General features: G+C 32.2%; 1 protein-coding gene across 1 annotated transcript; it reads right to left on the bottom strand.

Annotated features, from left to right (window-relative positions):
* Positions 1-379: 379 nt before the first annotated feature.
* On the bottom strand, positions 380-5,767 carry LOC145631929 (methylenetetrahydrofolate reductase (NADH) 2-like). Its single transcript, XM_081684160.1, has 11 exons — positions 5,271-5,767; positions 5,115-5,175; positions 4,297-4,379; positions 3,977-4,150; positions 3,642-3,815; positions 3,451-3,551; positions 3,200-3,311; positions 2,109-2,189; positions 1,839-2,016; positions 827-1,161; positions 380-713 (listed from the first exon to the last, which is right to left on the bottom strand). The coding sequence occupies exons 1-11, from the start codon at positions 5,670-5,672 to the stop codon at positions 630-632; spliced, it is 1,785 nt and encodes a 594-aa protein (XP_081540286.1). The 5' UTR covers positions 5,673-5,767; the 3' UTR covers positions 380-629.
* Positions 5,768-22,350: the final 16,583 nt, after the last annotated feature.

The raw sequence follows: 22,350 nt of genomic DNA, 5'->3' as shown, positions 1-22,350 counted from the left end.
GAATCTGTTTAAGATATTAGTCATCAGTATTCTTAATACACTGTACGATTGATGAGAACGAGCAACTTCAACCAATCCTATAATCCACGATAGATTCAGTTAATAGACATACCTGCTTATACATCAACTAGTTTGGTCACATTTTATATTTATGAGTTCGATACTGGAATTCAAGCATAACCATGAAAGCAGAATTGAAGACTGGAAACTGGAAAAAACAAATTTGCTATCTTGATGAATTCTTAAATGCAACCTTCCTTGAAAAGCTATTAAATAGTTGATGCTTAAACTTATAGTACAATAGGTTGTACAGTACATTTCATCGATATTGCTCACGACATCAGCCTATTCAATTTCTTGCGAGATTACCCAGGTAAACGATTAATATTGCAGAACCAGAGGCAAATGCTTACATATTTCAAATCAAATGGTAAAAAAGGCGCAATAAGTAGATGAAACTCACCATGCAATTTGCATTGGGAGGCTTGGGAGATCGCAAAATCCCACAAGATTATGGTATTACAAGCTCAACTAAATCTAATGGCAACACTGGGGATGGACAAAGTTCATGCCCAATTGGATACAATATTAAGCAAATAGAGAAATAATGTAGAAGTAACACTCTTATCTCAAAGAGTAGCGAAAACAGAAAACAGATCACCAGTGACGTAATCATTGTCGACCAAGCTGACCAAGTAGTAGCTGTTTTGCACCTGTATAAGTAACAAATAGTTAGACCAAAGTGATGCAATATCTACAGCAAAGTGTAGTCATTTAGAAATAGAAGCTAACTTAACAAGGGGAAGAAATGTCCAAAGGCACAAACCTCTTCAAGCAATTTCTTGGATGAGTCGCCCTCAGGATACAATTGAGCCCATGATCTTGACCAGATTTCAAATGCCTCGTCTTTCCAGATCATAAAGCTAGCAGGATCCACAACGGTTGGTTGTATAATCTCCTTAGCAGGGAATGCACCCCATGTCACTGCATTCACATCAGTTTGACCGACATTTGAGATCCAATCTCCTCCTTTGTTCACCGACATGTAGGTTATATGTGTGAGGCCTTTGCATTTTTCAACAAGCGCATTCAACTTCTCCCTTGAGCAAAAGAATTCCACGTAAGCCTTCTGGTATACATATCCACCAGGCCCACCCCATCCTACAGAAAATGATCGTTTATTTTAGGCATTTTATCTTAGCAATGTAGCAAATTAAACGCGAGAAATCAAACAAAGCAAAGATTCATGTATGATGGAAAAATAGGTAGTAAATGGCAGTCAATTACAGAGGAAAACAATGAAGGTCGAATTGGAAATTATAAAAAATATTGCCATATCAATCAAGCACTATGATCCTCAATCTTAGTTCCGGTCAACAAAGTAGTCTAAAGAGTACGAGGAAATATCTTTATATAGCCGAGAAACAGACATTATAGTCTATTGGTACATTCCTCAGTAACAGCAACAACATGCCAGGAGAAGGCAGCACATGAAAAGCAGATGACAAGGCTACAAATCTACAATACTAATACGCTAATATTGACCTCAAGTCTAGATCAGATCAAAGAAAACAAAATTAGATTAAGAAACAGTGAATCACCAATAGACATGAGCCAGCAAGCTATACACGGATAGACTGCTGCAAGTATATTTTCTTTAAATATTTACTATCCATCAAAACAATATTGCAGATGAAATTCATACTGATCAAACAGCTAATTAGTAAAAAAAAAATCATCAGTCGACAAATTACTTCTGGGAATTTGACAGAGTTGAGCATAAAATTACAGAAGGGTTCCCACTAAAAGGGCACATCTGCAGGTATTTAGAAACTTACCAACAGTGGGGGAGTCTGATCTTTCTCCATTAACAGCAGGTTGGCTGTTGATAGTGAGGAAGCCCTTCTTATTAATGTTGCTCAATTGTTCATCTATGATCTTAGTTTCTGGCTGAAGACCATCTATTTCAGACCAAGGATTGCTTTTCAGCTTACCAAGGCAAAAGTTCTTGAATATCTGAAATAACAAAGAAAACATCAGGCCCCATAAAAATGTTAATCGGCATTCCACCTATTTTTTCAGTAAGTCGGCAGTCATAGAAGTCTAACCTCGTATATATCTTCAACGCTTTGGAGTGGAACAGCCCATTCTTCTTGCAGCTTCTTATCACGTGAACGTGGCCTCATAAACTGTCAATGAAATCAGAGAAGCATAATGTGGCCAATGATTTAAGTAGCAAACATAAAAGACATGTTTGGAGAGACATCTCATAGTCTCAACTGCAGCAAAAATTTTATGATAGTTAAGTGGAGGTGCCGATATTCAATTTCATGATAAGACAAGTTCAAGAGGAAGCAATCACAAAGAAACTATTACATGTTACTAAAGCACATACAAGAATATAAAACTAAATGAAGAATTAACTGCAGATATAATCTGGTCACCACATAATTAAGGAATCAGAAAATAACTACAACTTCCAAGGACGAATTATGCAGGCAGTGATAAAACAGCAAGCATCAAGCATTCAAGCAACAGTCAATAATTAACTTTTCTTATGAGTGTAACTCTATTCAGTTACATCGCGAATATTATCTAGAACTTACACAGCAAGATCATGAATTTGATTGGCAAAAGTGCTTATATTCAACATGATCTAGTAAACAATTCGAGTAAGCATAGACAAACAGAAGGCAATCTGAACATAGAACAGAAAATATGTTAATATTACATCTCAACAGATGAGCTTGGCCATCTGGCAAATCGAAGTGAAGGCTTCTTGGTGGAAGACCTTAATGTAAGAGGATACGTATTCATTCCTGACACTTTCATACAATGGAAGGGTGTTTTAAAGAAAATAGTGGCTAGTCTGGCTACACATATTCTGTGTCCCGCAGAATGGATATTTTATATGGCTAGTGATAGGTTAAGGCCCGTATTACAATTTTGTCCACACTCCATCCTCAACAAATAATAGTACATGACTTCTATAATAGTTACGAAAAGTAAATTATAGTTACAGTCCCCCTTTTTACTTTAGTAACCAGGAAATGATAAAGTTGTCAGCGGAGGGAGTATTCCCCCAGCTTAGAACATGAGATTATTTTATACCACTCATGTGAGCTTACTCAATAGAGACATATTCAAATATACTCGTGTATGCTAATTTAAAAATGCAGAGGAAGGCTTATCAAGCTACCTGATGGTCACTTAATGCTCCATAAGAAGCATTACGAGCATCACCCCATCGCCCTTGTGGGTATTGATCCCATCCCTTAGTACGGGTAATGTAGCTTTTTGGACGGTTAGCCCTGTATCCAATCAGCAAGAATACCAAACAAATCAATATCATAATATCATCAGATATAGATTTACTGATGGAAAATCTAATTTTCATTAAAAATAGGTACCCTTTCAAGATAATTTCACAATATAAAGCATTGCACATACCAAAAAATGGGCCGGACATCTTCCTTAGTGCGATTAACATTAGCTGGCCTTTTCCAAGGTAATGGCCTTTGAATTTTGGACTCCTCAATCAATCCAAGATTCTGCAGCAGTTGTATTATATAATATAAATCAACATATCACAAGTTAACAATCCATTACATATTTACAAGGAGTAGGATGTGAGAAGCTACCAGCAATATTCCTAGAGCAGACTTGTCCATATTCAAGGTATACAGATGCAGCTGTTTGATTCCACTAGCCAAAATCTTCTTGCACATTTCAGTTCCAAGATGAATACCATAGGCTTTCACTGCTTCGTCGTTGTCCTTGATGGGCTCCAATGCATCAGTGATCTCTTGAGGAATCTACAATGTTATTCCAGCCAAAATCATGCAAATTAGTTCAGAGCATGAAGTAACAGTCAGAATAAAAAGTAATAGAAATTTCAACTTCCAGAATCATATCAAAACGTCAAATAGAAATTACATCATCTGTATCTAACACAGAGTAATAAAAAATCCTATACCTTGGTTTTACAGAAACCAGTCATTCTTATAAATCCTCTGTAGTTATTAATGGGCATAATGCCAGGAACAATTGGGCAATTGATTCCAATTTGACGGCAGTCATTAACAAACTTCAGAAAGATATCAGTGTCATAAAACAACTGTGTGACGATAAGATCAGCACCAGCATCAACCTAAACCATTTGCAGAAAACCAGTGTAAGCACAAGCATAATCGCAGAACAAGATCACTCACAATAAAATTAATGCATTGTGTTTATCCACGTAAACCAAACTTAAGACCTTATCATTGAGGTAAAAAAAAAAAAGGGAGAAATTACCTTTTTCTTCAAGTAAGCCAGATCACTAGCATATGCTTCTGGAGTTGCCAAACCATTCTCACTAATAGCATCAGGGTGTGCCTCTAAATTATTCAAAAAAAGACATCAAGTTAAAAAATTAAACTATGAGACAAACCAACACTACCACTTTTGAAAACCAAAAAAAAAAATATATAATCACAAAGAATTTGCTACATCAAAACAAAACAACAAAAACCATGAAATCACTTGATTAATTTTTACCCTTTAAATTTATATGCAATCCACAGTTTTAATACATGGGACAATTACAATTGTGAAATTTCTTACTATAATCTTAAACTATCCTACTAAACACTAAAAGAAATATTATCATATTTCACTACTAAACAATAGTTCAATATTTTTCACATATTTCCAACAGGGAATATAAGAGTGATTGATAAAATACAGATTAAACCCCTAATATAAAAATTAACTACACAATCTATAATTTAATAGGTGTAACACATTATAATATTTGTTTTATGATAATAGCACATTTTTATTTTATTTTTTTGAGGGGAATTATGATAATAGCACATCATTGAACTATAGTAAGATCTTGAATATGCTATAAAAGAATAAATAAACAAAACACACAATTATCACTTTTGATCAGCTATTTAAAGCAAAAATCCAAACAAATGAGCTAATTCATAATAATAATAATAATAATAACATTAATGGTTTACCAAACACTTGCACAAATTAAAATAATCAAAAACACATTCTCACAATCCAAAATTGTATAAAAATAATACAAAATTAAGCTAAACAATGGAATAATCTCAGCTCACCTGGGTACCCAGCAACAGTAATCCCAAAGTAATCCCCATATTTCTTCCTCATATGATTAACCTGAAACCAACAACACAATCAAACAATCAGATCTAACCCAAAAACAAAAACCCTTAAATTCAAATGAAATGCACAAATAACAGTATACAACTTACAAGATCAAGGGCGCAGGCGAACCCGCCTTCGACCTGAACAAACTTATCCTGGCCATGAGGCGGATCACCACGAAGAGCAAGAACATTTTGCAACCCATTAGACTTAATAGTATCAAGAGCATGATCAATCTTCTCAACAGGCATGTTAGTGCAAGTAAGATGCATCATAGTCTCAACACAAACGATGTTTTGCATACGATTAGCGATTTCTAAGGTGAGATCAGCAGTAGATCCACCAGCACCCCAAGTAATGTCGCAGAAAGAAGGGGAATGTGAGACCATTCTCTCCATTCTTTCGAAGAGATTTTCAACACCATCTTCGGTTTTAGGGGGAAAGAATTCAAAGGAGAAAAGGGTTTGATTGGATGATTCTGAAGCTTTGATCTTGTCAATAACCTTCATGTTTGAGGTTGGTGGGAAGATCAAGAGATTGAATCTGGGAAAGGAGGGAGAATGGCAAAGAAAGAGGAGAGGGGATTGAGGGGTTAATATAGGAAGAGGAGAGAGAGAGTGGGTGAGTGTGTGAGCTTGAGGTTGAAAGGTAATTAGATATTTTTATTTTATTTATTTTTTCTTTTTTTGGTATTTTTAAATTAAAATGGATTTTTTTTTTATATTATTTTTTAAATATTTTCACCTACTACAAATCTCCTACCATTAGACCATTTTAGTTTGTTGTGCTTCTCCAATTTTGGTGGACCGACTCTTTTTGTAAAGAGAAGAAAAGGAATTATTGGTTTACTTCATGTTATTTTATTGAACTCGTACTATTATTTTTGTTGAATGTAAAATTTTATTTTTATTAAATTGAAATTAATTTTACTGATTTTTTATTATAATTTTTGTAGGTTACTAAAATTATTTTTATTGCATGGGACTGATTTTTACTTAAGTTAAATTATTTTAAGGCAAAGTGAATGGGGCCTTAATGATTTTTATACAATGCTTTGAATAAAACCTGTAGTCTATTAGTCATATTCGATTTAGATTAGAGATTCAAGATTGGCTTAGTAATTGGAGATCTTCTTTTCATTTTTATGAAAGAGGTTCAGATTTTCATCTCTTATAAGTAGAATTCTCACTTTCCTCCTTACTTAGGGCCTAAGCTGATTTACTGAAGTGATTGGAGCTGAACTGAACTGAAGTGAAGATAATTTAATATTTTATGAGAGATGAAAATTAGGAACAGAATTGAACTGATTGGAGCTGAATTGAACTAAACCGAACTGAAATTAAATTGAAGAGAATAGGCCCTCACATTAGTTACAAAGGACTTCTTATTAGAAAAGGAAAAAAAGTGTTCTCTTTAAACTTTGTACTGCGTATATGACTTTCCAAATTATCATTCTCTCTCTCTGAAGAATCATGGTCTCTCAACATACATGTCACATGATTAAAGATAAAACTAACTCTCTAAACATGCTTAAGGGGACACTGGGCTAAGAGTCAACCTTAAGTGGTTCTCCATTGAGAGAGCTATTTAAAAATTCATATTCAATTATTAGTGTTTATAAAGGATAATTTTGTTTGTAACAACAATATTGAATCTTTCTTTTTTTTTTCTTTTTTTTTTTTGAAATAAAATTGATTAATAATAAAAGTCATACGACATTTACAAAGAGATTTAGATATAACAAATACATCATAATTGAATCAAATAAAAACATCCGTCAGCAAAGCACTACGATCGTTGTTGCAAATCGTACACTTCACACCCTCTTTTATATTGATGTGATTTATTATATTGATGTGATTTATAGCTTTCTTCGGCGAGGGGTCAATCGATCTGTTGTAGCCATGCAGAAAATTTATATTTGATTCGTTAGATTGTAATCAAAATATTAACTTTTTTTTTCGACCCAGTACAAAATTTACCCATGAAACAACTCTATAGCAATCTATGAAATAAAAAATCCTCCCTCAAAAGAAAGAAGAAAAACTCAGTCTTTCAAATGAGCCAAATTCTCCTAAAGCAGAAGAAAAACCCAGTCTTTAAAATGAGCCAAATTCTCCTAAAGCAGAAGAAAAACCCTGTCTTTCGAGGGAGAAATGTTCCTCCTATATTAGGAAGGTTATTATAAACCTAAAATAAGGAGAAAATAATAAAAAAAATAAAAAATAAAAAAAAAAAGTACACAATTAGGGCTTTCTACTGGTAAAAACCGATGGAAGCATTTTCAAATTTCAACAATGGAGACTGAGGTTTTAGAGAGAGGAGAAAGGAGAAAGGAGAGAGACGCTAGGTTTTTTTTTTTTTTTTTCAATTTTTCTTATCTTAAGCTTCTCTCTTTATCTCCTTGTCTTCACTACTGTGTCATTCTCCTCTTCTTTGCATTGCTGACTCTCTTTGAATCTCTACCTCAACCCGAACCAATCAATATTTTAACGTGTATTAATTGCCTATGTAAGTTATTTGGGTGTATCGTGTATGTATGGCATCTCACCATATTACTCCCCTTCATCCCTAATTGTTTGTCTCATATAAATATTAGGGTTAAATTTTTTTTAAGAAATATAACCATGAATGTCCATTAATATATTTCGTACAACAAACTTATAATATACGGAGTAATCATAATTAGATTCATTTCATTACATATTTTATTCAGTATTAAAATTATTATATACTTCATACTTATTTTTTATTCTTCTACCTATCTCAATGTCTTCCTATTTTATTACTTTCTCCAATTTTCACTAAAACTTCACACATTTAGAAATGGAGCAAATATTTTAAAACGAAGAAAGTAATATCTAAAGATGGGCACGGGCCGTGCCGGCACGCGGGCGGCACGGGCCCGGCACGACTCCGGCACGGCCCGGCACGGGCACGGTGGCCGGCACGGCACGGCACGGCGGCACGCCGGCGTGCCGTGGGCCGTGCCGTGAACAAATTTTTTGGGACCGGCACGGGCACGGCCCGTGGCACGGCGGGCGGCACGGTGGCCGGCACGTGGGCCGGCACGCCGGCACGACCCGCCGGCACGGCACGTGGCACGGCCCGGCACGGCCAGGCACGGCCCGGCACGGCCAGGCACGGCACGGCACGGCACGGCCCGTGCCGTTGGAATATGGCCGTTTATGGCCGTTTTCCAACAGCTATAAACGGCCATATTTTCCACCCCATTTCCCACCCAAATCCCCTATAAATACCTCATATTTTCCTCCAAAATTTTCACAATTCATCAACTCATCTCTTCTCTCTTATTCTCTAATTTTCTTACTCCCAAATTCTCAATTCTCAAATTCCTAAAAAACATACAATCTTCCTCTCTTTTGTGAAAAGAAAAAAAAAATTCCTACTCTCTTATAAATTTTACATTTTTACTATTATTACTTGTACTAGTCTACTACCAAAAAAAAAAAAAAAAAAAAAATTGTTATATTTACATTCGGGAAATTAAAAATTCGGGAAATTATAAATTTGGGAAAGCATTGAAGCGTCATTGTAAGATCTAACTCAACTTTATTTTAATTTGTTATTGTTATTGTTATTGTTATTGTTACTATTATTAATTTATTATCATTATTACTATTATTATTATTATTATTATTATTATTATTATTATTATTATTATTATTATTATTATTATTATTATTATTGGAACTACTTAATTATATAAAAACTACTTTCTATTTTAATTGTGGGTTATTTGGATTGTTGAAATCTGTCTAAGGCGGGATTTGGGCTCTGGACAACGTCGCTCCTAACCTCTCCTACCTGGGATCTCATTGATCCAAGTAATCTACTATTATTATAATTATTTTTGAAAATTTAATTTATATAAAAACTACTTACTAATTAATTCTCATTGATCTCATTGTTGTTAATTGTTACTTTGTTATTGTTAGTTGTGTTATTATTATTAATTAATCATGGCATCAAACCCGAACGTTTCCTCCTCCTCTAGAAAAGCCAAGTCAACACGTAGGGAATCACCAAACCCAAACACTTCAATGTCTATGCCCCCCCCTAACATGCCCTTTCCCTCTCCTAACATGCCCTTTCCAAACACTTCCACCCCTTTCTTTCATCCCCAAAACACGGGAGGGCAAGAACAAATGGATGATATGGCTCCTTGGACCCAATTTCAACAAACCCAATTTCAACAATATGAATTTCCTTTTCCTCCTCCTCCTCCTTCCCAAGGTAGCCAAACACAAGCTTGCGGGTCGAGTGAACCATCCACCCATAATCCTAACATATTAGAGTGGTGTACCGAAGAGGATTTTGCTCAAACCAAAAGAAAGAGTGGATGTTGGGTACATTATCAATTAAGTAAAGATGGAAAAAAATGCAAGTGTCGGACTTGTGGTAAAATTTTCTCGGCCGATACCAAGGGAGGGACGGGACACCTTACTAGGCATACAAAAAAATGTGGTGGACCATCTAGTGATCCAACCCAACCTAAAATTTCTCAATTCCATCCACAAGGTTTCATTTACAATTACGAGAGAGATAGGGATGAACTTGGGAGAATGCTTGTACATGCAGAACAACCTTTTCTTTTCGCCGAAAATGATGCCTTCAACAACTATATTAACCGAGCACTACAACCAAAACACAAAAAAATGTCCCGAAAAACCGTTCGATCTGCTGCCATGAAGACTTATCTAGAGTACAAATTGAAATTAGTAAATGAATTAGCTAATCTTCCTTGTAGAGTTTCTTTAACCGCCGATGCATGGGATGGTGGGTACGGACTTCACTATTTATGTGTTACTTGTCATTGGTTAGATAATGAGTGGATGTTACAAAAACGCATCATTCATTTCAAAATGCTTGAATACCCTCATACCGGTCTTAACATTTCACATCATTTAATGGAAGCTATTGATGCATATAGTCTTAGGGATAAAATCATGTCTATGACTTTCGATAACGCAACTTCTATGACATATAGTGCGAATTTGGTTAAACCCCAATTAACCGATTTAGTATTAGATGGAGAAGCACTTCATGTTAGATGCATTTGTCATGTTCTTAACTTGTGTGTGAAGGATGGAACACAAGCAATTGGTCCATTTTATCACAAAATACGGAGTGCTATTTGCACTATTAATAGCTCTAACATGAGATATCAAGAATGGAAAGGTTTTTGCAGGCAACAACGGATTAAAACCATAAAAATAGCACCGGATTGTCCAACTAGGTGGAACTCCACCTATGAAATGTTGAGTCGGGCAATCGAGTACAAGGTTCATTTAACACTTTTTTATAATATGAAATATCCACAAAATGCTTTACTTGAAGATGATTGGGCTAATTGTGAAAAATATATGCAGTTTTTACAATTACTATATGGTATGACACATTGTTTTTCTTCTGTATATAATCCTTGTGCTCATTCTTTTCTTAGCAATGCATGTTTACTTGCACAACTTTTTGCGGAACACCGATCAGAACATGTTTATCGTGGATATCTTCCATCCATGGAGGATAAATGGCGTAAATATTACACCGATATTCCTAAGATTTATATTTTTGCTTCCATTTTAGATCCTAGACAAAAATATGATGGCACCTTTTTATTAATTGATATTTATTATAGTAACATGAATTTTGAAGATGATGTTGAAACTTTTAAGAATAAGGTGACGGATGAGTTTTTTAATTTATATAATGTTTATGAAAGTAAATATGGAACCGTGTCTCGATTTGCCCCTTCTCAAACATCCAAAAATGTAAGTAAACGGGCCAAAGGTTTATTTGCACAAGCTGCTAACTTGATGTCTAAGTATTCAGGTACAGAATCATCATCATCTAGGAGAACTCAAAGCGATGTTTCGGAGTTGCAAATGTACTTAAGTTACGACTTCATGAAAGGCATGGACGATGAAGAGAAGTTTGGCCTCGACATCCTCGATTGGTGGAAATCACAAGCCGTGAAACATCCAATTTTGTCGGCAATGGCTCGTGATATTTTTGCTATCCAAGTCTCCTCCGTTGCTTCCGAAAGAGCTTTTAGTGCGTCGGGAAGAGTTCTAGACGATAGAAGAACAAGACTAAAACCCGAAACACTTGAAATGTGTGTTTGCTTCAAGGATTGGTTGGATGCCGAAACTCGTTCTCAAGATCGTACTTATGCACAAAACGACGACGATGAAGGAACGTCGACTTCTTTTAGTTCTCAATCCACTCAATTGGCGGATGAACTTGAACCTCTAGGAGACGAAGACGAAGATGAAGACGAAGGCGAAGACGAAGGCGAAGACGAAGACGACCAATAATAATTACATGATTACATATTTACATTATACACTATTGTATTCTTTTTGTATTATCGAACTTCGTATTCCGTATAATAAATGAAGTTATTCAATATTCATACACTGTTGTACGATTTTTAATTATCATTACTTATTTTGTAATTTTGTATTATTGAATTATCGTACATTCGTACGGTCGTACCGGCTACCGTCATATAATAAAATAAGTTATTCTTCAATTTTTTGTGTTTTCGGATTATCGCACTAGTATTTTTTTTTTTTATTATATGCATTTTTGTTTTTAATTCGTTTTTTTTTAACATTTATTTTTTTTTTTTAAAAAAAAAAAATAAAAAATAAATTAAGGTCGGCACGGTTTGGCCCGCGGCCCGGCACGGCACGGCCCGCTAGGCACGTGGGCCGTGCCGTGCCGTGGGCTGGGGTGTGCCAATTTCAGGCACGGCACGGCACGGCCCGCCGCGGAGCCGGCACGGCACGGCACGGCACGGCCGCCACCCCGGCACGGCCAGGCACGGCCCGCGGCGGCACGGGCACGGCCCGTGCCCATGTTTAGTAATATCCCATCTAATAATTGAAAAGAACTAAAAGTTGGTAATAGTAGTAAATAAAGGAGTGCGCACATGTGATGTGGCATTAGACTCCATATATGATGACATTATGTGCCTATGTGGGCATTGGACCGACTCTTTCTATTTCAAGTATCGAAAGTCAGTGAGTTTACTAGCTTAATTCACGTACCAGACCAGTTAATTCAGACTTCAAAGTCAGATAGAGGAAATTCCTTGTATAATTGATTAATCTTAATTCACATTTTCCTCGTATAATTGATTAATCATAATTCACATTTTGCATGGTAATGCTCAATGTCCCTGGAATGATGGATGACATCAACAAGCTTTTTCGTCATATTTCCTATGTGGACTCTAAGCACATTTAAAGAGAAGGCAATTGAGTAGCAAATTATGTTGCTTCCTTGGGTCATTACTTACCAAGATATAGATTCCTTTTTACATAGTAAATTTTCTTTTTTATTACTTCTGATAAGTTAGGGTTTAGTCTTGGGAGAAGACTTTCCTAACTTATGTGTACCTTTTCTTCAAAAAAATAAACGTAAATTTGAAAAGTTAGGTTTAGGGATTTCTCTTCCATTTCTTTTTGCATCAAATTATCTAGGAGTTTGCAATTTACAAAGGAATGCAATTAAAAAAACGAATAGAGGAAGTATATATATATAGTACTTGTAGTTTGATTTATTTGAGAGTGGGTCTCAATTCTACTTCTAATCCTATCTCTTTTCATACATGTTATTTAACTTAATTGATAAATATATTCGGAGATGATATTCAAAATTTAAAATCGAATCAAACAAAGGCTCTTGATAGTGTCATAGCTAGTGATTAGTTTGACAATTATCTCAGTGGATGCTATCTAACCATGTGTCATTTCCTTCTCCATAACTAATCTTTAGTTCAAATGTTCATCCTCACATAAAAAGTGAGTTAATTAAGATTTCAACTCAAAGAGTTTTAGTTGAAAATTAAAAGACTTACCAGGTACTATATAAGGTACTATATACTCCATAGTCCATACAAATTATACAATAATGTATCATCTTTTAATCATCGTACACCTAGTTATAATAATACTAATCCGTACTACGTAAAATGTATCTAGATGAGGATACAAGTCAATGGGTAACGTTGTATAGACATGTACAACTGTACATTGACATAATAAGTTAGTATTTTATTTTCCTGCTTTTATTGGCATACTATTTTTGTTTGTGATTAACATACTCCGTATTTATTAGAGAGCTAAAATTGTAACATTAATTTGCCTCATATCATATTCAACATCAATTGATACAAGGAAAAAAAGGAGTAATAATTTCATGATACATGACTTGGGGTACCTAACTATTTGAATTAATATTTTTTCCAAATCAAGATGAGCTTAAATCTTCTATTCATGCTTGAGTAGATCGATAACTCAACAACTACTAAGGGCACCAACTACCAAAATACAAAGTACTCCCGTATTCTAAAATCCAAATTCCTAACTAAATAAGCCTACAAAATGACATATACCCAAACAGAAAATGAAAGAAGGATATATTAAAAAATTAACCAAAGTCATATGAAACTCAAGACTGAAAATCTAAGTTGGTGAGACGGGGTCCACACATCCTCACCAACCATTGTAATTCCCTTGCTAGTTTGAGTGGTTTCTCATCTTTAGTTGTATTGCTTGTGAGCTGAGATATAGTATGCTAATGCTATGCTGCCAATGCATAAAGACAATGAGCTATGTCCGGCCAGTGCCTGATCCATATGTTTTGGGGTTAGCATGACCGTACCATGCTGGAATTTTCGAAGGGTCGGTCCATGCACGGCCCAAACCCGTGTGTCATTATATTGACATGTGTTGTGCTTACATGCCTAAGTCAAATTTCGTTAACTTAATCATATTTTGTTGTTTCGTGCATGGTCATGTTTCTTTAACCTAAAGGCTTCACACAACTCGATATATACAATAACGCTCGTGCAATCTTGAGTTATATGCACCTCTATGGGCTCTTTTGAGTACTACTTTCAAACATCCTATTTTACAAAAAATCTAGAAGGATCGGGCTTCACTCTGATACCCTAAGGTCTACCATGTAGCAGACTAGCACTAAAATAGTGACCTAATTAATAACGTTTATGAGATTGTATATCGTTGACACCATTTATATTAAAAAAAAAACAGGTAAAGTGAAGAAAAAAAATGTAACTTACCATATAATGAATGAAGATAATACTATAAGATAAGTAGACAACCAAATAAAAGAACTGAGGCGAGTATAAAGAGATAGTGAAGGCCTGTTCTGGTTCAGTTCAGCTCTAATAAATTCAGTTCAGTTCAGCTCCTAATTTCCTTCTCTTATAAAATATTCAGTTCAGTTCAATTCAATTCAGCTCTAATAAGTTCAGTTCAGTTCAGCTCTAATAAATTCAGTTTAGTTCAGTCAATCAGAACAGGCCTGAGTTGCCACATTAGAGGAATAATCCAATCAAACTTTTGGTATATATACTTACAGATCGAATATTTTTTGCTAATGGGAGTTTAAAGTAAAAATTTACTTCATTAAGAATCAAGTCAAAGGGACGTAACAATAGGGTTGAGCAAAACTACCCGAAAAACCAAAAACCCGTTCCGTTACCATTCCGAAAATTAGGGTACCCGATCCGATAACTATAACGGTTCGGGTACCCGTTCCGATAATTTGTTATCGGGTATGGTTTTTGGGTATCATTTTAAAATTAACGGTTACCCGTTCTGTTCCGATAAGCAATTAAATTATTTTGTTTTTTTTCCTACTTAAATCTATCTTTTCAATATTTAAACTCTTACGTTACTTCATAATCACTATATAATATCAATAATTAGTAATGTTATTAATAATTTGGTCAAGATCATGTGGTATTGTTGTTAATTAGTGTTAAAAAATATCATAATAACTAATTTTTTAAGTTTAATTATCACTATTGGATACTTTATTGGGTACCCGATAACCGTTCCGAAAATCCGGGTACCCGAACTCCGGGTACCCGAACTTATCGGTTTGGGTTATGGATATCACTTTTAGTGATATTGGTTATCGGGTACCCGAACCGTTAGTACTAATAGTACGGGTACCCGTCCCATGCTCACCCCTACTTAACAACAAACATTTTTCTCATAAACTATTATCTCCAACTTGGCGACTTATCTACTTTGTAGTTAGTACAAACTAAGTAATATATAGTCAAGTAAGCACTCAAGCCTCAAGTGCAAATCATTTGTTTTCAAAGATTGTTGGATTCCCCGTAACAATAATTGGGAGGGGATTGGAACCTAACCACTCATAACTGATCCTTAAAACCGGATTAACCTAAAGGGTGAACCAGGTGAAACAAAAAAAAAAGTGTTACAACAAATGTATGAACCAAATGTGACACATAAAAACTTGCAAAGACTACTTTGGCATGCTATAAAGAAAGGGGGTTTTATTAATACTTCGTATAGAGGAATACAAATAAATAATCCGATAAATCTTTTAAGGGATCATTTGTTCAATAAAATGGAATGTAATGGATTAGGAACCTTATATCTTTTTCAATAACAATAGTCATGTTGGGTCTTATTTAATTAGTTGGCTCAATGAGTAATTTATTAATATTCAATTGTTACGTAGTTTTAACGATTATGAAACTAAAGATTTTTATAGTCAAAGTAATGCATTGATAAAGTCAAAATGAGAAAAACATTTAAGATCATAAGGAATAATAAGTTTAAGGGATCATTTGTTCAATAAAATGAAATGTAATGAATGTCGGGTGAATACACTTGTTTTAACTTAATTATCTGGAGATTAATGAATATGTAGAGTATTCAATGTGCGTTAGTTTGTAAGAACTTATCTTACATGTAAATTGGAAGTGAGTAACCCTTATTATCCAAATTTATATTTTTCCTAATAGTGTTTGAACATGAGTCAAGTGAAAATAAAGTGAATAGAAAAGAGTCTAATTTTTGTAGATTTTGGTAAGAATAATGGTCCATAAACACGATAAAATAAGTAAGACAAAATTGATGCACTACATTCATCCATGAAAGTCCTTTACAGTTGATACTTGATAAATCCCGTGCGATGTACGGTTTGTTAGTATTTTCTTAAAAAATATTTTTCATATTTATGTGATTAAAATTGTTATTATATTAGTTTTAAAATATTAGATAAAATTTCTAATCTCAAAAGATAATATTTTGTATTTAATTAATTTAAACTTTAAAATCTCATTCGCCAATTTTGCTTACATGACATTTGAATTATTTAATTGTAAAAGAAATTAATAATCTCTTATTTAATTGGCTATTACTTAAATTTATAATCCTACATGGCGCGCTTAGAAAATTAAATCCTACGTGGCTCTCTAACAACTCGGGGGAAAACTCCCCTTTATATATATATATATATATACTAGATATAAGCCCGTGCGATGCACGGTTCTTTAATTTGAATAAAATTCCTAACTTTATTCTTTAATTTTGAATAATAAAAAATAAATGACAAATCATTTTATTTATTGATTAAAATAAGTCCTTTGCAAATGCGTTTTTTTATATACTCGTTCTTTTTCAAAATGTTAGTCTCATCTAAAATCTTTTAACTATTAAAAAAATTAGGGGGAATCTTCTAAATTTCTCTTTGTATATAAGGAAAAACATAGTGATATGAGATTTAGTTTTATTCGTTTCGATGAGTACGTTTTTAATATATATATATATAGGAGTTTTTTCCCGAGTTTTTAGAGAGCCACGTAGGATTTAATTTTTTCAGCGCGCAATGGATAATAAATTTAGTAGTAGCCAATTAAATATGAGATTATTAATTTCTTTTAAAATTAAATAATTTAAATGACACGTAAGCAAAATTAGCGAATGAGATTTCCCAGTTTAAATTAATTAAATATAAAATATTATCTTTTAATAATAGAAATTTTATCTAAATATATAATAAATTTCAACACATAAATATATATGTATATAAAAAAATATTTTAAGAAATTCAAACAATCCGTGTATTGCATGGGCTTTTACGATCAAAGATTTACATCCATATATGTAAAAAAGATAATTATTAGTTTTTTAAATAATTTAAATTTTAATTGTTCACTATTCGTTATTTTTACCTAGGTGGCAAAATTCTTAAATCTTATTCGTCACTTTTTAGGTGGCGAGTGAATTTTTTAATTCTAAAATAAATTATTAATCTAAAATTTCATTGGTCAAAATAATACATTTTCTTATGTGGCGCGTCGAATGCTCCCGAAAAATGTCTACTTTATTTATAATTCAAACAATCCGTGTATTGCATGGGCTTTTACGATCAAAGATTTACATCCATATATGTAAAAAAGATAATTATTAGTTTTTTAAATAATTTAAATTTTAATTGTTCACTATTCGTTATTTTTACCTATGTGGCAAAATTCTTAAATCTTATTCGTCACTTTTTAGGTGGCGAGTGAATTTTTTAATTCTATAATAAATTAATAATCTAAAATTTCATTGGTCATACATTTTCTTATGTGGCGCGTCGAATGCTCCCGAAAAATGCCTACTTTATTTATATATATTAGATTAGATTAGATCAGATTTATGTGTACTTGAGTACTTACTTCAATGCATTCACATGATTAAATTCTAATATATGCAATAGTGAGAATTACACCGTGAAACTTTTAAACTTTGAACACACATTAAGAATTACTTGATTCATTTCTTAAAAAAAATTCCGTTTCATTGATTATTTGATTTGTTTCACTTAAAAAGTTCAAAACATGAACAAGTTTTAGAAATAAAACAAATATCATTCTAATATCCATTTAAAGAGCAATTTTTATCCAACTATTTGTTTTCCTCTTGAAATATAATGAAAGGTAAGGGTCTTCAACCCAAAGTACTCGTAACATATTGTGTTTATACTTTATGAGTATGATTTTTATCTTATAATTATTATTTTATTTTTTAAAAAATGGATTGTATTGTAGTGGTAAGATACTAACATGTACGTGAAAAAACGTCTGGGTCTCAACCCAATATTTTTTGTCCAATAAAATTGTTGTGACATAAAGGGTCGAGGAAAGTGATAATGACTTCTCTAATTGACCTTTTAATTTGTTGGGAGTTTGTGAAAAAGAGGTGACAAGTGGTAGGATGATACTCTATTTACAATTTATTTTTGCCAAAATTTGAGGAAAAAAAATAATTTGACAATAAAATACAAAAGAGAAAAAAATTATGTACATGACCTACATATAGATACAATTTAAGGCAGGACTGTCTCAGGGAAAAATAAAAGAAAGAGACATGCATAAATTGTTTATTCTTTTATTAACAGAAATTTATAAAGTACCAATAATAATAATAATCCAAACTTATTTCTTCTAAAATCAGTAAAAATAAGTTAAACTAAAAAGGACCTTAATCGTGAAAAATACTCCTTTTCTATGAAAATTGTTGGCACTAGAGTGTACCCGTGCAAAATGCACGAGATATATATCACATAGTAAGATATTAAAATAAATACAATGTAGGAAGATTTTTTAAAGGAAAAGTGTGGAACTTATGCTAGCGTGTTTTCTGTGCGCTGCAACACCGTAGGGTTACTGGTAGAAAAATGGAGTAAGTTGTATTATATTGAAATGGTAAACCCTTATTATATTTTTTTAGTAACCCTGAAATAACAATGTAACCCCTAAAACACTAACAACATAACCACTATGTTATTAACTAAGTAAGCTCTATATCCGTAAGGGAGTAACCATTATAACAATAACCGAGCAATTTCATAATATGCAATAGTGAGAATTACACCGTGAAACTTTTAAACTTTGAACACACATTAAGAATTACTTGATTCATTTCTTAAAAAAAATTCCGTTTCATTGATTATTTGATTTGTTTCACTTAAAAAGTTCAAAACATGAACAAGTTTTAGAAATAAAACAAATATCATTCTAATATCCATTTAAAGAGCAATTTTTATCCAACTATTTGTTTTCCTCTTGAAATATAATGAAAGGTAAGGGTCTTCAACCCAAAGTACTCGTAACATATTGTGTTTATACTTTATGAGTATGATTTTTATCTTATAATTATTATTTTATTTTTTAAAAAATGGATTGTATTGTAGTGGTAAGATACTAACATGTACGTGAAAAAACGTCTGGGTCTCAACCCAATATTTTTTGTCCAATAAAATTGTTGTGACATAAAGGGTCGAGGAAAGTGATAATGACTTCTCTAATTGACCTTTTAATTTGTTGGGAGTTTGTGAAAAAGAGGTGACAAGTGGTAGGATGATACTCTATTTACAATTTATTTTTGCCAAAATTTGAGGAAAAAAAATAATTTGACAATAAAATACAAAAGAGAAAAAAATTATGTACATGACCTACATATAGATACAATTTAAGGCAGGACTGTCTCAGGGAAAAATAAAAGAAAGAGACATGCATAAATTGTTTATTCTTTTATTAACAGAAATTTATAAAGTACCAATAATAATAATAATCCAAACTTATTTCTTCTAAAATCAGTAAAAATAAGTTAAACTAAAAAGGACCTTAATCGTGAAAAATACTCCTTTTCTATGAAAATTGTTGGCACTAGAGTGTACCCGTGCAAAATGCACGAGATATATATCACATAGTAAGATATTAAAATAAATACAATGTAGGAAGATTTTTTAAAGGAAAAGTGTGGAACTTATGCTAGCGTGTTTTCTGTGCGCTGCAACACCGTAGGGTTACTGGTAGAAAAATGGAGTAAGTTGTATTATATTGAAATGGTAAACCCTTATTATATTTTTTTAGTAACCCTGAAATAACAATGTAACCCCTAAAACACTAACAACATAACCACTATGTTATTAACTAAGTAAGCTCTATATCCGTAAGGGAGTAACCATTATAACAATAACCGAGCAATTTCATAAAGTGACCAGCTAAAAGTTAGTAAACTTAGGGGGGCTATATTATTTTAAAAAATATATAAAATGCCTATAATTTTAAGATTGAAGTTTTCAAGAGTTGGGATAATACAAAATTAAAAAATGAAACGTGCAATTATTATATAAATTCCTTCCAATATCGTGTTGTAAAAAATTAGTGTGTATATTTATAATATTAAGTAAAGTGGGTAGTTCCTTCAAAATTAAAAAGTAAAGTAGGTAGTTTATATATTAACTTTTTTATAAGATGAAAAAACATAATAAATATGCTTGTAGTTGAATGTTGTTAAAAAATGTGCAATTATATAGGGAGATATATGTTGTAATGTAAAATAGTAAAAGTGAAAGTGAAAGTGATTTATTTATTATTATTTTTTTTTTATCTTAAACTTAGAGAAGTGGAAGTTATTGACAACAAAAAAAAAACAAAAAAGAAATGATACAGAAAAGATAGGGTAATTATTTTCCACAAAAAAAAATGAAAAAAAATGAAAAAAAAAAAAAAAGAAAAAAGAAAAAAAGAAGATTGCACCAAATTGTAGGATTGGGGTTTTGGAGTGATGTAGTTAAGTGTTGCAAAAATGACTCTACAATTATATACTAGATATTATCCTACGGGAAAATACAAGTTAATCTGCCAGATAAACGAATTTTTGTTAATTTGATGGCATTTTTGTAAATATATTGAAAAAGCAGGGTCGTTTATTCAATATTTTTGGTGAGCTGTCCAATTACCGTTTGTTTTTTGCTTTTACTGTTTGGTGAGGAAATTACACATGTACTCCTCAACTAGTACATAAAAAGACGCATATATCCCTTCACTGGTATTTGAAAAGACAATTATACCCCCAGATACACAAATTTTGTTTATCTGGGGAATTGACTGGGTATTGCTCTCCTACAACTGAAATATTGTTAGATAAATAATGGAATATATAATGATGACCACTTATTAAAGTAATATAACTCCATGTAACCCATCCATTAAAATTAAACTAAATAATAAAAAATAAAAAAAAACTTGATTATTCCTTCGTTGTATGGTTGTTACAGAGTACTTTTTAGGGTAACACATTAACACAATGGAGAATTGAACTAATTGAAGTTAAAAAAAAAATATATATAATACTTGCTTTGGTGTTACCAATCACCAAACACACTGTACAAATGGCCCTTTTTGACAAGAAATTATGCAAAGGCCCCTTTCAAAGAGTAAGAGGAACCACAAAAAATAGTTATTGTAAAGATATTTTAATTTTTTGCGAATTTATATTCTTAGATCCATATTACAATGTGACAAGCTAGCAATCAATGTGGAGAATTCGTACTCCACAATTTTTGATATAATGCTTTACTTCATTCTAAATATAATGTGGTACTTAGTTTTCAATATAATGTCTACGTAATAACATTACTTAATATGGAGTAGTAAGATCAAATATTATGTCTACTAAATCGCATTAAAGTGTTGCTGATAGTCTTAACTCATTTTCATGTCATTTACTCGTTTTTAAAAAACTATGTGTCTAACCTCTACTTTCAAGTGGTTAACATCTATCCACAATTCCACATACACATAACTACTAGAGAGTAGAGAAGTCCGCACGCAAATTTCCGTATATATTTATTTATTTGAGGGAAATTAAATGTGAATTTTTATCAATAAATCAAATGAATAAAAAAATTATTTCCTTCGTTTTCAAGTAAAAGTCTCATTTTCCTTTTACACGCCTTCAAGATGAACAAAAAAATTAAAGAGTTGTTAGAAACAAAAAAATAAAATAAAAATGTTGTATTTTATGGATTAAAGTCGAATATAATTTAGACTAGGAGTTTGGATCATGAGAAGAGTTTACATAGTATATACTAGATGTAAGCTTGTGCGATGCACGGTTTTTAAATATTTCATTTTGTATATTTTTTTTTTTTGTAATTTCTTAATATTTTTTGTTTTTATTTTCTATTCTATTATTTTAACATTAATTTAAGGTAAAATATTTTGTTAAGTTTTAAATTATTCTTATTCAAATTTTACGTATATAGAACTTGAATTTATAAATTAAAATAAATATTATCTCATTCATCGGATAGTTAGATAAAATCATTAAATCAAAATATATTTTTTAATTTCTAATTATTTGTTAAAATAATATAAATCCTAATGTAAAAGATAATTTTTTTTTTATAATTTAAATCTTAAATTACTATTTTTTTGTTTTCAATTCTCAAATTTCATTTGTTAATTTTTTCTTAAATGGCAACTGAAAATTTAAATTCTAAATTAATATATAAATCTAATTTTTCATTGGT

The sequence above is a fragment of the Chenopodium album genome, chromosome 5, assembly GCF_948465745.1.
Source record: "Chenopodium album chromosome 5, dcCheAlbu1.1, whole genome shotgun sequence".
NCBI classification, from domain to species: Eukaryota; Viridiplantae; Streptophyta; class Magnoliopsida; order Caryophyllales; family Amaranthaceae; genus Chenopodium; species Chenopodium album.
The sequence above is the reverse complement of the archived record's forward strand: the minus strand, read 5'-3'. Positions and strand labels throughout refer to the sequence as shown.

What these genes read in the sequence shown, in the direction of transcription:
- LOC145631929 (XM_081684160.1), bottom strand. Translation starts at nt 5,672, where the DNA reads ATGAAGGTTATTGACAAGATCAAAGCTTCAGAATCATCCAATCAAACC. An exon ending in ATCAGACTCCCCCACTGTTG is followed by an intron (nt 1,162 to 1,838) that starts GTAAGTTTCTAA and finishes CATTTTCTGTAG; the next exon opens with GATGGGGTGGGCCTGGTGGA. An exon ending in CCAAGAAATTGCTTGAAGAG is followed by an intron (nt 714 to 826) that starts GTTTGTGCCTTT and finishes TTACTTATACAG; the next exon opens with GTGCAAAACAGCTACTACTT.